This window comes from Chaetura pelagica, unplaced genomic scaffold (genome assembly GCF_000747805.2).
Source record: "Chaetura pelagica isolate M959 unplaced genomic scaffold, ChaPel_1.0 scaffold436, whole genome shotgun sequence".
In the NCBI taxonomy this organism is placed as follows: domain Eukaryota; kingdom Metazoa; phylum Chordata; class Aves; order Apodiformes; family Apodidae; genus Chaetura; species Chaetura pelagica.
Genome location: NW_009953651.1, coordinates 1,295,142 through 1,308,017, shown reverse-complemented (window position 1 = coordinate 1,308,017; position 12,876 = coordinate 1,295,142). Strand labels below are relative to the sequence as shown.

At 50.9% G+C, this 12,876-nt stretch overlaps 2 protein-coding genes across 2 annotated transcripts in view; both read left to right on the top strand.

Annotated features, from left to right (window-relative positions):
- The window catches only part of LOC104390908 (cytochrome P450 26C1), an 11,696-nt gene extending 1,661 nt beyond the window's left edge, over positions 1–10,035 (top strand). The window contains exons 2-8 of the mRNA XM_010000118.1: positions 65–289; positions 411–686; positions 1,813–2,037; positions 2,159–2,434; positions 4,105–4,260; positions 8,883–9,386; positions 9,673–10,035. Coding sequence (XP_009998420.1) covers positions 65–289; positions 411–686; positions 1,813–2,037; positions 2,159–2,434; positions 4,105–4,260; positions 8,883–9,386; positions 9,673–10,035 — 2,025 coding nt within the window. The remainder of the gene's footprint in view (positions 1–64; positions 290–410; positions 687–1,812; positions 2,038–2,158; positions 2,435–4,104; positions 4,261–8,882; positions 9,387–9,672) is intronic.
- A 2,150-nt stretch (positions 10,036–12,185) lies between these two features.
- The window catches only part of LOC104390907 (cytochrome P450 26A1), a 4,549-nt gene continuing 3,858 nt past the window's right edge, over positions 12,186–12,876 (top strand). Inside the window, exon 1 of the mRNA XM_010000117.1 lies at positions 12,186–12,344. Coding sequence (XP_009998419.1) covers positions 12,186–12,344 — 159 coding nt within the window. The remainder of the gene's footprint in view (positions 12,345–12,876) is intronic.

Here is a 12,876-nt window from a genome sequence, read left to right as displayed (position 1 = left end):
GGGATGAGGACTGGATGGGAAGAGGCTGGCAGCAGCCCCGGGCTGACCTCTATCTCGTCCCCAGGGCTCCCACTTTCACAGCTCCCGGCGCGAGAAGTTCGGCAACGTCTTCAAGACCCACCTACTGGGCCGGCCGGTGGTGCGGGTGACAGGTGCTGAGAACATCCGCAAGATCCTGCTGGGCGAGCACACACTGGTCAGCACGCAGTGGCCACAGAGCACCCAGATCATCCTGGGCTCCCACACCTTGCTCAGCTCTGTAGGTGACCTGCACCGCCAGCGCCGCAAGGTGAGCCGCACAACTGCCCTGGCAGAGCCGGATGGCACCTCCTGCCCAGGCTTGGGCTTCGGTGACACATGGAACCCACCGCTTTAACCACCTGCCTCTATTCCCCTTCTTCTTCTCCTAGATCCTGGCCAGAGTGTTCAGTCGTGCTGCCCTGGAGAGCTATTTGCCGCGGATCCAGAAGGTTGTGAGCTGGGAGCTGCGGGGCTGGTGCATGGAGCCGGGCTCCATCGCAGTTTATTCCTCTGCTAAAACCTTAACTTTCCGCATTGCAGCTTGGATTCTGCTGGGACTCCGCCTGGAGGAAAAGCAGTTCAAGAACCTGGCCAAAACTTTTGAACAGCTGGTGGAGAACCTCTTCTCCTTGCCCCTCAACATACCCTTCAGCGGGCTGCGCAAGGTACTGCCGCCTGCCCCATCCCTCTGCCTGGGGGAGGCCCAGGCCTCGGCAACACAGCGCCCTTGTTCTCAGGCTGGCCCAGAGACACTTTTGATGGGCCATGACATCTGCAACACCCTGTTTTGGGTCTGAGGGCTTGGTCTTGCCCATCCCAGCCATGTCTCTGTCTCTCTGCACTTCTCACCTGCTCCTGTTGGCTTCTAGTACCTCTGAGTACTGGCTCCAGTTTATTGTATAGTGCAGGGCTTCTCTGCTCCCTCACCCCATACATTGCCATTATTGGCTCTGGTTAGTCCATCATGTCTGGTCCTTGACCCATCTCATCCCTCCTGGGCTCCTGTCAGCCCACAGCGAAGGTGTTTGTGAGCATGATCACAAAGACAGATGAGCACAGTGCAGCTCAGGTTAGCACTCCCTGTGCACCTCAGGGCAAGCTGAGGACTTGAAACCCTCTTATGGTCTTTGGTCCCTTGTTCCCCAGCAGCAGAGAGACAGCGAGGAGTCCTGGAGAGGAACATGGCAGAGGGACAGTCTCTTTTGCCTCTTTCAACTCACAGTTTCTTCCCTGCTGCCTTGCCCCTCTTTGCCTGTCTCCCCACACTCCTTCTGTGCCACCTCTCCACTCCTATTTCAGTCTGTGTTCCCTCTTCTGACTTTGGATTCTCTGCCTTTACCACAGCTCAAGTCTCCTGCCCCTTTTAGCCAGATCTTGCCACATCTTTTATTTCCACTGAGAGCTCTGCCCTACCCCATCACCTTATACAGCCAGTTCCAGTTCTCCCCCAGCTTTGTTGCTGGCTCTTCTCCATCAGTTCCAAACTCTTGCTTCCCCTGCCCAGTTTCCCTTCACAGCTTGTCACCACTGTGAGCTTTTGTTCCCATCCTGTCCTCCCTGCTCACTCTCAGGTCAGGCATGGCCTGTCTGGCCCCAGACCAACATCTTCAACTTGCATTTGAGGTCCCCTTGTCTTTGCTCTTCCTCCCTGCCCTGTTTTTCTTTGTCCAGTTCTTCCCCACCTCAAATCCCAGCCTTTGTATCTTCTTTCCAACATTTGCTCATGGCTATATTTCATACAAAATTTCTGGTCCTTCTGGAGCCCCGGGCTGACCTCTATCTCGTCCCCAGGGCTCCCACTTTCACAGCTCCCGGCGCGAGAAGTTCGGCAACGTCTTCAAGACCCACCTACTGGGCCGGCCGGTGGTGCGGGTGACAGGTGCTGAGAACATCCGCAAGATCCTGCTGGGCGAGCACACACTGGTCAGCACGCAGTGGCCACAGAGCACCCAGATCATCCTGGGCTCCCACACCTTGCTCAGCTCTGTAGGTGACCTGCACCGCCAGCGCCGCAAGGTGAGCCGCACAACTGCCCTGGCAGAGCAGGAGGGCACCTCCTGCCCAGGCTTGGGCTTCGGTGACACATGGAACCCACCGCTTTAACCACCTGCCTCTATTCCCCTTCTTCTTCTCCTAGATCCTGGCCAGAGTGTTCAGTCGTGCTGCCCTGGAGAGCTATTTGCCGCGGATCCAGAAGGTTGTGAGCTGGGAGCTGCGGGGCTGGTGCATGGAGCCGGGCTCCATCGCAGTTTATTCCTCTGCTAAAACCTTAACTTTCCGCATTGCAGCTTGGATTCTGCTGGGACTCCGCCTGGAGGAAAAGCAGTTCAAGAACCTGGCCAAAACTTTTGAACAGCTGGTGGAGAACCTCTTCTCCTTGCCCCTCAACATACCCTTCAGCGGGCTGCGCAAGGTACTGCCGCCTGCCCCATCCCTCTGCCTGGGGGAGGCCCAGGCCTCGGCAACACAGCGCCCTTGTTCTCAGGCTGGCCCAGAGACACTTTTGATGGGCCATGACATCTGCAACACCCTGTTTTGGGTCTGAGGGCTTGGTCTTGCCCATCCCAGCCATGTCTCTGTCTCTCTGCACTTCTCACCTGCTCCTGTTGGCTTCTAGTACCTCTGAGTACTGGCTCCAGTTTATTGTATAGTGCAGGGCTTCTCTGCTCCCTCACCCCATACATTGCCATTATTGGCTCTGGTTAGTCCATCATGTCTGGTCCTTGACCCATCTCATCCCTCCTGGGCTCCTGTCAGCCCACAGCGAAGGTGTTTGTGAGCATGATCACAAAGACAAATGAGCACAGTGCAGCTCAGGTTAGCACTCCCTGTGCACCTCAGGGCAAGCTGAGGACTTGAAACCCTCTTATGGTCTTTGGTCCCTTGTTCCCCAGCAGCAGAGAGACAGCGAGGAGTCCTGGAGAGGAACATGGCAGAGGGACAGTCTCTTTTGCCTCTTTCAACTCACAGTTTCTTCCCTGCTGCCTTGCCCCTCTTTGCCTGTCTCCCCACACTCCTTCTGTGCCACCTCTCCACTCCTATTTCAGTCTGTGTTCCCTCTTCTGACTTTGGATTCTCTGCCTTTACCACAGCTCAAGTCTCCTGCCCCTTTTAGCCAGATCTTGCCACATCTTTTATTTCCACTGAGAGCTCTGCCCTACCCCATCACCTTATACAGCCAGTTCCAGTTCTCCCCCAGCTTTGTTGCTGGCTCTTCTCCATCAGTTCCAAACTCTTGCTTCCCCTGCCCAGTTTCCCTTCACAGCTTGTCACCACTGTGAGCTTTTGTTCCCATCCTGTCCTCCCTGCTCACTCTCAGGTCAGGCATGGCCTGTCTGGCCCCAGACCAACATCTTCAACTTGCATTTGAGGTCCCCTTGTCTTTGCTCTTCCTCCCTGCCCTGTTTTTCTTTGTCCAGTTCTTCCCCACCTCAAATCCCAGCCTTTGTATCTTCTTTCCAACATTTGCTCATGGCTATATTTCATACAAAATTTCTGGTCCTTCTGGCTTTTGCAGGAGGCATCTTGATACAGAGCCACACATACTCTGTGACTCCATCCACCCCAGTTTGCAAAGAGATTGCTGATAATTGTACTTGCTGAAACCTTGCTTAAATGCTTTGCTGCACAGGAGTCTAACAACTGGAGATTATTCACTGGGTGTGATAAATGTGTTGTTCTTTACTATATATCCTGGTAAAGCCACTCATCTGTTCCTGCTTGGACTCAGTTTTATTAAATTACTTCTTCCTGTCCCTTTGGACAAGTTTCCTTTGGACCTGACACAACTGTGGGTTTGTTCAGTGCAGGTGCCTCTGGACTTGGTACCATGGGTTTACTGGTGTATTTTCCTCACAGAGGGCTTAGAACTTGTATTTGATTCACAACAGCAAGGCAACAGAATTTGCAGTAGTTACCCCAAAAATGCTGTCTCATGCAAGGCTTTGGGGCTGAGCAACAAATTAAACAGTTCTTGCTGTTACAGATCCTGGGATTAAGGATTGCCACACTTGGATTCCCTGGTCTCTCTGGAGATGGGGGTGGTTTCCTAAGGCTCTCCTGAACTGTGTCTGCCTCCCGCAGGGAATCAAAGCACGGAACATGCTACATGAGTTTATGGAGAAGGCTATACAGGAAAAACTGCAGAGAAACAACCCAGAAGATCACAGCGATGCTCTGGATTTCATAATTAACAGTGCCAAGGAGCATGGCAAAGAATTCACCATGCAGGAATTAAAGGTAAGGACAACCCACTTTGCAGTGTCCCTTGTGACTTGGTGGCTGTTTGAGAGACCTGGGCTGAGAGGCAGGAGGAAGTTGTGTGGGGTCCCACCACCAGATCCTGCCCTCCTCTTACCAGCTCTGAGGTCACCATCTCCAGCACAAATGAGAAAGCCTAGACTCAGCATGCTCCTATGCTCTTGTAGGATTGTGTCTCTGCATTAGAAGAGAGCTGGTATTTAAAAAATGAATAAATGCCTCTTCTGCCTTTCCTTTTCATGGCCACCAGGCTTTAGCCTGACTTAGGGTGCTGGTAGTGTTATGTGGCTGTGCTAAGGCTCTGTACATCAGTGTGCACTTGGTAACCTCCAAAACACTATCTTGGAAATATTTAGAGCTAGAGTGTGCTCCTCAAACATCCCCCAGCTTCTGGCATAGTGTGGTATGTAGGTCATGTCCCTGTATTCCTCAGTGCTGTGAACCCAGAAATCTCAGAGATGATGAATCAAAATGGGTCCAGGGATGGGGCAATGGATTCTGGGTCATCCCTATCACTTCATCATTAATTGTCATCTAGCTCGTGGATCGCTATTGTGCATTACTATGACTTAGGGATGAACACAGCAGTCCTTACTGAGCCAAAACTGCCAACGGAATGTGAAGAGTATTTTGCCAAAGATCTTGGGGAAAAAAACCTGTCATTAATACTATTAATACATTAATATTATTCATAGCTCCAGGTCACTTGGTGTCAGTGAATGACAGATGACACTGCATTTATGTAACAAGTTTTGAAGCACTTTTGCATGGGTACAGCAACTGAATATCGTTTAAAAGCATTCAACATACATAATTTTTCCATTTAGTTAGGTATTTAAGGAAAACCATGTAAAGACTAATGGTTATAAATATTTTGTAAAAGTGTAATCTCTAAATCTAAAATATTTGAAAGACTTTACAGTGACTTCGATGCAATTAGAATCATAGAATCATTAGAACCAACATATATTCTTAAAATAATTTTATTGTAGTTATTTATTAAATTATTTATTGTGACTAATTGATACAATTAGAACCAGCATATATTCTTAAAGTAATTTTATTTTAGTTATTTTTTATATTATTTGTTGTAATATAATGGAATTTTTATACTATAATTATTTTCTAAAAATAATTGCCATATTGAAAATGTGGTTGAGTAATCTTTGTTAGTATTAACTGAGGATATTACACACAAATAATTACATGATCTCTCATCATGTCCCTGGCTTTGACCACAAATGGAATAAGGGGATATTAAACATAACATGGAGTAACATGGCAGTAGCCTTGGACAGCTAATTTAAGTTATAGTATATTCACATGCTGTCCTGTACTTCTACAGTTAGAAAATTTCTATCTTGTCTGGATTTAACAAAATTACTTGCAAACCAAGCTGCCTATGCTTGCAATTACAGGAATATTTTCCACTTTAGTAAACCAGTAGTACAGCTCTGATCCAACAAAGTGGTGTAATTGGATAAAAAGTGCAAACCTGTTTCAGAGTCGTGTATATATCTGGTTTTGAGAGACACTCCAAACACTGGCACGCATTAGTTATTAATTTGCTTTTTGTTCAAATTATTTTGAAGGACTGTTTTCCCCAGAAATCTTCCTAAATACACTATGATTTGCACTGCTGGCTTGAACTTAGCAGGACCCTTGAAGTGTAAGGTCACAAAAAAAGCTATCGCTTTGCCAAAAGTGTTTAAAAACATTTAAAACATTGGAAGGATTAAAAAAAGACCCAAACATTAAAACATCCAATGTAATAGTGCTGTCATTGGCTGGATGGGTGAAATTGCAACATAGCCAGTCCTGCCTCCCAGGATGGGGAGTTGGTCTGTAGCACAGGGATAATACTGGTGAAGCTGTGGGAAGATGCTGCCTTCCAGTCATCAGTGATGTTGGCTTTGTAAATGCAGGGAGAGAAGGTCAGCAGCTTGGTGTCACAGCTTGTGTAGCAGCACTGTCAGTGGTTGATGCAGGGAGTCATAAGGGCTGTTATTTCAAATTGCAGAGCCTGCCCTAAATTCTTTGCATGTTATTGAAATGTTTAATTACAAGTGGTGGAACTGAGAGATTTCTTTTCATCTGGGTCTGCTACCTTGTGAATGTAAAAATTCCTGCACACGCCTGCAGGAGGTGTGATTGGGGTCGACAGGGAGCTGTTATTTCAGAGGTTTTATTTCAGATGAAAGATGCCCCTGAGAGCTGCACTTTGACAAAAGCCTCTAGTCCAGCCAATATATGGCTCTGGGGATGGTAGCAAAGAGTAACCCTAGTTACATTACCCTTGACCTTACCAGACTTGATTCCAGGTACCTTCAGGCTTCAGGTATTTTTTGCTTCACCATTCCAGCAACTGGTTGTCTCAGAACAATTTAAAATCCAGACACAAAGCTGTGTGAAAGGAAACTGCTCTGTTTCCCTGGGCTCTTCTTTGCCCCTGGGCTGGAGTGATGAGTGCTCAGTACTGCCAGCCAGATCCCAGCCCCTCCCAGGGTGGCAGCTCCCTGTGCTCCTCTTCTCTTGGGCTACTCCTGTGGCTTTTGGATCTGGCCTCTGGCCTCAGTGCTCCTAACCCAGTGCTATGGAGCCACCGGCACCTTCAGATGGTGTTGTAAGTTTAAGCATTGTGTTTGCTGTCAGAGCCCTGACATGCCATGACCCAGCCCCAGGCAACCTGTAACTTTTGAAAAACAATTTCCAAAAGTTGATCACAGGGTACTGCAAACAACCTGTAACAACCCTGCATGTGCTGTGCCATATAGACCTTGCAGACAGTCTTAGAAAGACTTGGATGCTCCGTGGGGATCTGTGAGCTGGGACAAGGCATCTGTTACGGATTTGACTGTGCTGTGGTCCATCTGAGCTGATTAACCTCCCAGCTTGTTCTGGACACATCTGCTACGAAGCTATAAGGACCACTGCTGTGCTTCAGGCTGTAAAGCTTGAAAAGCAAGCAATTCCTTTGCTTAGTGTGTACATTCCTGTGAGAGAGCTCCCTGCTGGCTACAGCAGCTCCCTGGCTGACTTGCTATATAGCAGAGAGGTGTTACTGCTTTTGACTCTGTTGGTTTGAGTCCTCTCCCAAACAAATGGTCGATTATAACTGGAGGTGGATCACATGCAACCTATTTTATCTGCCAGTGCATCTGGGATATATGCAAAAACACACAGCCTCATAAGCCCTGGCTGGGCAGAAAGGTAAATGCTGTGCACAAACGGGAATTGGCAGATGAAGGTAAGAAGCATAATGCTTGAAATTAACTTCACGCAGTATACTAAAAGGCATGTTAAAATACTTTTTAAAAATTCGTAAATCTTGGGAGGAAAGCTTAGAAGAGTGTCGTGGTTTGGGCCCAACACAACAACAAAGAACCTGCTCCATGGCTGCTCCCTCAGCTCCCTCCACCCCCGCATACACATGCTCTGGGATGAGGAGGACAAAGCTCATAGGCTGAGACAAAGGACAAGGAGGGTTCTTCACCAATTAAGGTTCCAGGCAAAACAGATTCAACTTGGGGAAAAAATAATAATTTAATTTCACACTAATCAAATACACACGGGACACAAGCAACACAAAGAACAGGGCTCGCACCCCTCCCTTCTTCCCAGGCCCAAATCACTTTGTTCCCGGTTTCTCTCCCTCCTTCCTCCCAGCAGCACAGGGGAACAGGGGATGGGGTTTAGAGTCAGTTCACAGCCTGGTGGTTCTTGCCGCTCCTTCCTCCTCAGGAATGACTCCTTACAGTCCTTCCCTGCTTCCCATGGGGTCCCTCCCATGGGATAGAGTCCTCCACGAACCTCTCCTTCATGAGTCCTTCCCACAAGGTCTGGAGCTGCTCCAGCCTGGGCTTCCCACAGAATCATGAGCTGCTTCAGGAACAAACCCTCCTGGCGCCGGGGTCTTCCAGAGCTGCACAATCAGAGTCCACTGGCAGCAAATCCTCTGGCCACAAAATCCAAGTCCAGTGGCCAAGTTCACCCCTCCTGGCACCTTCAGGGAATGTTCCACCACGTTCCTCTATGAGTGCAGGGGCACAGCTGCCATCTTGCCATGGGTTGCAGGGAAACTTTTGCTTGGGCACCTTCTTCCCCTTTTTCCTGACCAGCCACCAGCACTGCTCTCCTCCACTACAGGTCTCCTCCAAGTGCTTCTCTGCTCAGGTGTTATGTTGATTCTTTCATGTTAATTGCTGAGGTGCATCTGTTGTGTCTCTGATGGCTCTTTGGCTGGGTTTTGGGGCAGGGGAGCTTCTCAGCTTCTTATTGGTGCCACTCCTGTGGCCCTTCCCCTGCTACTGAAAAACCCACCAAACCAGAACAAAGAGGTAATTAGATTGGAGGTAATCTCATTTGTGTTTCTGTGTCAGTCACTTGGCAAGTGGATGTCCAGTCTGTACAGAAATGGAAGAATGAGGGTGTCTTGTTTTGGTCTCTGCCAACCTAGAGTGGGTTCAGGTCTGTGGAGAGCAGGGGGGGCAGGGATGCGAGGGCCCTCTGCACAGGGGAAAAACCTGCAAAAGGTAAAAATCATCTGCATCACAACCAGTTTAAAATGGTGTTAAAACTTGTCACCTTCCTTCCTCTCCCAGGAGTCAGCGATTGAGCTCATATTTGCTGCTTTTTTCACCACGGCTAGTGCTAGCACGTCTCTGATCCTCCTGCTACTGAAGCATCCCTCAGTGATTGAAAAAATAAGGCAGGAGCTGATGGCCCACGAGTTGTACCAGCAGTGTGAGTGCTGTGCTGCAGGACCCTGCCCAGACACCCTGACCTCGCAGAGCAAGGACAGCGAAAAGCCACTTAACCCCATGGCCGAAGATGCTTGCAAGGACCAGAGCCAGCCCTTGCACCCAATGAAGGAAGGCTTCCCTGAGTCCTGTGCCCCGCTGGAGCCCACCCTGCTCCAAAGCAGTCACTGCCCTGGTCCCCAGCTCCAGGTACCGTCAGGGCAGAGCTGTCGCTGCCCCTCAGACATCAGCCTGGAGAAGCTAAGCCGCCTGCGCTACCTGGACTGTGTGATTAAGGAGGTGCTGCGGGTGCTGCCCCCTGTCTCCGGAGGCTACAGGACAGCGCTGCAGACTTTTGAGTTGGATGTAAGTGCCTTGAATGCCAGCGGACTGCTCGGGAGCTGCTGCCTGCCACTGCCTATAAAGACCATGTGTCCAGCACAGCAGTGCTGTACAGCGGTGTAGTCCAGGGGAAGGTGGCATCCAGCAGTTTCCATGGGTCCCAGCTGGTTGTGGGAGAAAAGGAGCTGCAGAGCAGATGGGCAACGTGGCAGGGCTGTCCCCAGGCATCCTCTGCTCACCCTCCACTAGCGCAGCTGGCTGCACAGGTATGTAATTCTCCTCTTCTCCCCTCTTCTCTCTTCCCCCTCAGGGCTACCAGATCCCCAAGGGCTGGAGCGTCATGTACAGCATCCGTGACACACATGAGACAGCCGCTATCTACCAGAGTCCCCCTGACAACTTCGACCCAGACCGCTTCAGTGCCGCGCGGACGGAGGCTGTGGGACGCTTCCACTACATCCCCTTTGGTGGTGGGGCACGGAGCTGCATCGGCAAGGAGCTGGCACAGGCCATCCTCAAGCTGCTGGCCATCGAGCTGGTCAGCACAGCCCGCTGGGAGCTGGCCCCCCCTGGCTACCCCGCCATGCAGACCGTGCCCATCGTGCACCCCATCAATGATGGGCTGCAGCTCTACTTCCACTCCTTGCAGCCCAGCTGCAGCAGCAAGGCCTGAGCCAGGGGTATGCTGTCCCCTACAGCCCTGGTGTCAGTGCCCCTCCACGACTGCCAGGCGTAGGTCTCTGCCTCACTGGGTCACAGCAGAGCAAAACCCCAAAGGTCTTTTTATTTTTCCCCTCTTGGTGTGCAAGCTCGTAGGGAGAGTCCTGCAGAGTCCTGCCCTTGAGCACTGGAGTAAGCCTCAGCCCAAGCCTGGGGCAAAAACCACTGAAGCTGCTGGCAAAGAGCACCTTTCATGGGGGCTCAAACAGCCCCTGCTCCACCCACATTTCCAGCCACCAGCAATGGGGAGCTAAACTCCCAGCTCCTAGAGCTTTTACGTCCCGTGGGTGTGTTACAGGAGAGCAGGAGAAACATCCTGCACACTGCAGTTTTTTAGATGTAAAAAGAGGAAAGATAGAGGACTTTGCAGGAAAACACAAGCCAGGGCCACCCAATCCACTGCATCAGCGGTAGCTAGAATAATAGAGTGTAAAGTGGTTTTTATTGTAAATATTTAATCTAATTCCTGCACTTCCATTAGAGCTGGCACAAATAGGACATGACTCATTTAGTAGTAGTAGCTGTGTATGCTGTGCCTGAGCACTGTGCTGCTGCTTGGGGTCTGCCATGGAGCCCTCCTCTGGAGATGCACTCTCCAGCTGCAGCCTGAGGGAGGGATTGGACTGAAGCAGGGGAGGTAACTTTGGGGAATAAACATTTGGAAAACTGACATTTCTGAATGTGTCTGATTTGTGGTAGAAAGTCCTCTGTTCCTGATGATGCTGTTTACATTACGGGGGGGAATTTGCAAGGTGACACAAGCCCCATGGGTGCTGGCTGGCCAGACTGACCTTGTCACCTCCCACAGTCTAGCTCTGCCAGGGACAGGACAGTGCCAGGACAGCAGCTCTGTGGGGCCATGCAGGGGGTGGTGCCAGGGCTACACGTGGGTGCTGAGGGCACCTTTTCAGGGGGATTTTCAGTATCACCTGCCTCATTGAGACATGAGGTATTTCTCTCCCATGTAAAATGAAGTGGGCCCCGTTGCTTGTGCCTTGCGAACAGAGCTGGGCCCAGGTCCTTGCTCCACTGCAATGTGTTTATAAGCTCCTTTTAGCTTTACCTCTCTTCTCCACTGGCATGCATCCTGTGTGGAAGCAGTGGGGGAAACCATCTGCTTTCTCCCTCCTGTGCATTGTGGTGTGCTTTGAAGAACCAGAAGCAGCTTGACCTGCAAGGTCAGAAATGTGGCATGACAACAGGGTCCCTTTGGAAAGGCTCTGGGGAGCTCCCTTGTCCTCTGAATCTCTGTCATCATCCTGCTTCAATGCCAGGCTACTTGGCATTGCCCCTACAGGCAATTGTTCCTACAGGGCAATGAGCTTACCCTGGCCAGTCCCCCTGTGTAGGTCGGTTCTGGGGCACAGAGGGCTGGGCAGGGAGCACAAACGCTGCCAGGGGCAGAAATGCGGCTCCCAAATGCAACAGGTTAAGTCTGGAAGAGGCTGAGCTGCCGGACTGAGTTAAGTGCTGTTGGCAGGTCGACCCCGTAGTCAACCAGAGCCCCTGTCCCTCCTGACCTTGTCCTGAAAGGTGAATCTTTTTGGCTATCAGAGGTGAAATCAGTGGGTGGTGGCTACAAGTGGCAATGACTAATTAGCAGGAGCTGCTGGCATGGCTGAGACCCGCGGGGGATGCAGGCTCCCGCTGCGGGCAGGGCTGGGCCTGCAGAGCCCAGCACAGGGTGTGGGAGGGCCAGGGCTCCTCCAACAGCGCACTTAAAAATTACCCTGGGCGCTAATGAGCCCCATAGCCACCCGCTGGAAACGTAACGTGGATCTACTAAAAAAAAAAAATAAAAAAATTCTTGAAACTGATTATGTTTGCAGATAAACACGAGCATTTCCAAATGAAGTGTAATAATTGTTACTTGTAATCAAAGTTTGTTCGTATTAGGCTGTTAATTTCTTGACCCCCTTCCAAGATGTTTTTAATTATCCCTTTCACTCTTTTCCATTTGATTCTTTCGAGCCGATGGCTGCAGAATAGACAGCTGGGGAGATAATAAAGCTTTCCTGTGGCAATTATCGGTGCTCAGGCCACCGTATCTCGTTATTTTGATAGACAGTGAACTTGGCGCGGTTGCCGGCCGGGTTCACGCAGATGCCCCGCGCCCCCCGGCCAGCGCCGATCGGCCCCTGCGGAGACGCGCTGGGAGCCTCGCCGTACCCCGAGGGCTGCGCGCTCCCTGGGGCGAGGAAGTACCGCCGAGGCGGGCAGTCCTGCTCCGGCAAGGCATCGCAAGAGGACGGAGGGTCTCGTGTGAGGCGTTGATTGCCAGAAAAATAATAATTAAAAGTGACATCTCCCCTCTACACAAACACACACACAACTTCCAGAGTTTATTGAGCTTGTCTGAGAGCACGAAAGCAAAAGTAACAGGGAGGGAAGGGGAAGAAAAGGAAAGAAAAAGCGAAGGCGTTGATTGCCAGAAAAATAGTAATTAAAAGTGACATCTCCCCTCTACACAAACACACACACAACTTCCAGCGTTTATTGAGCTTGTCTGAGAGCACGAAAGCAAAAGTAACAGGGAGGGAAGGGGAAGAAAAGGAAAGAAAAAGCGAGGACGATAGTTTATTGGTAGCAGTCGTGGCCGACGGAGCGCTTCGCGGCCCCGTCCCTTTCTCCGCGGCCCCGCAGCCGCACTCCGGTGGGTGGGTACTCCATTCCCCCGCGGGCGCGTTCCCCGTACGGAGCCTCCTGCGCCGGAACGCAGCGGACGCCCCAGCGGGCGCAAAGTCCACGCAGCCCCGCGGGTCGCCCCGGTACCACCGCGCTCCTCCTCGGTGGA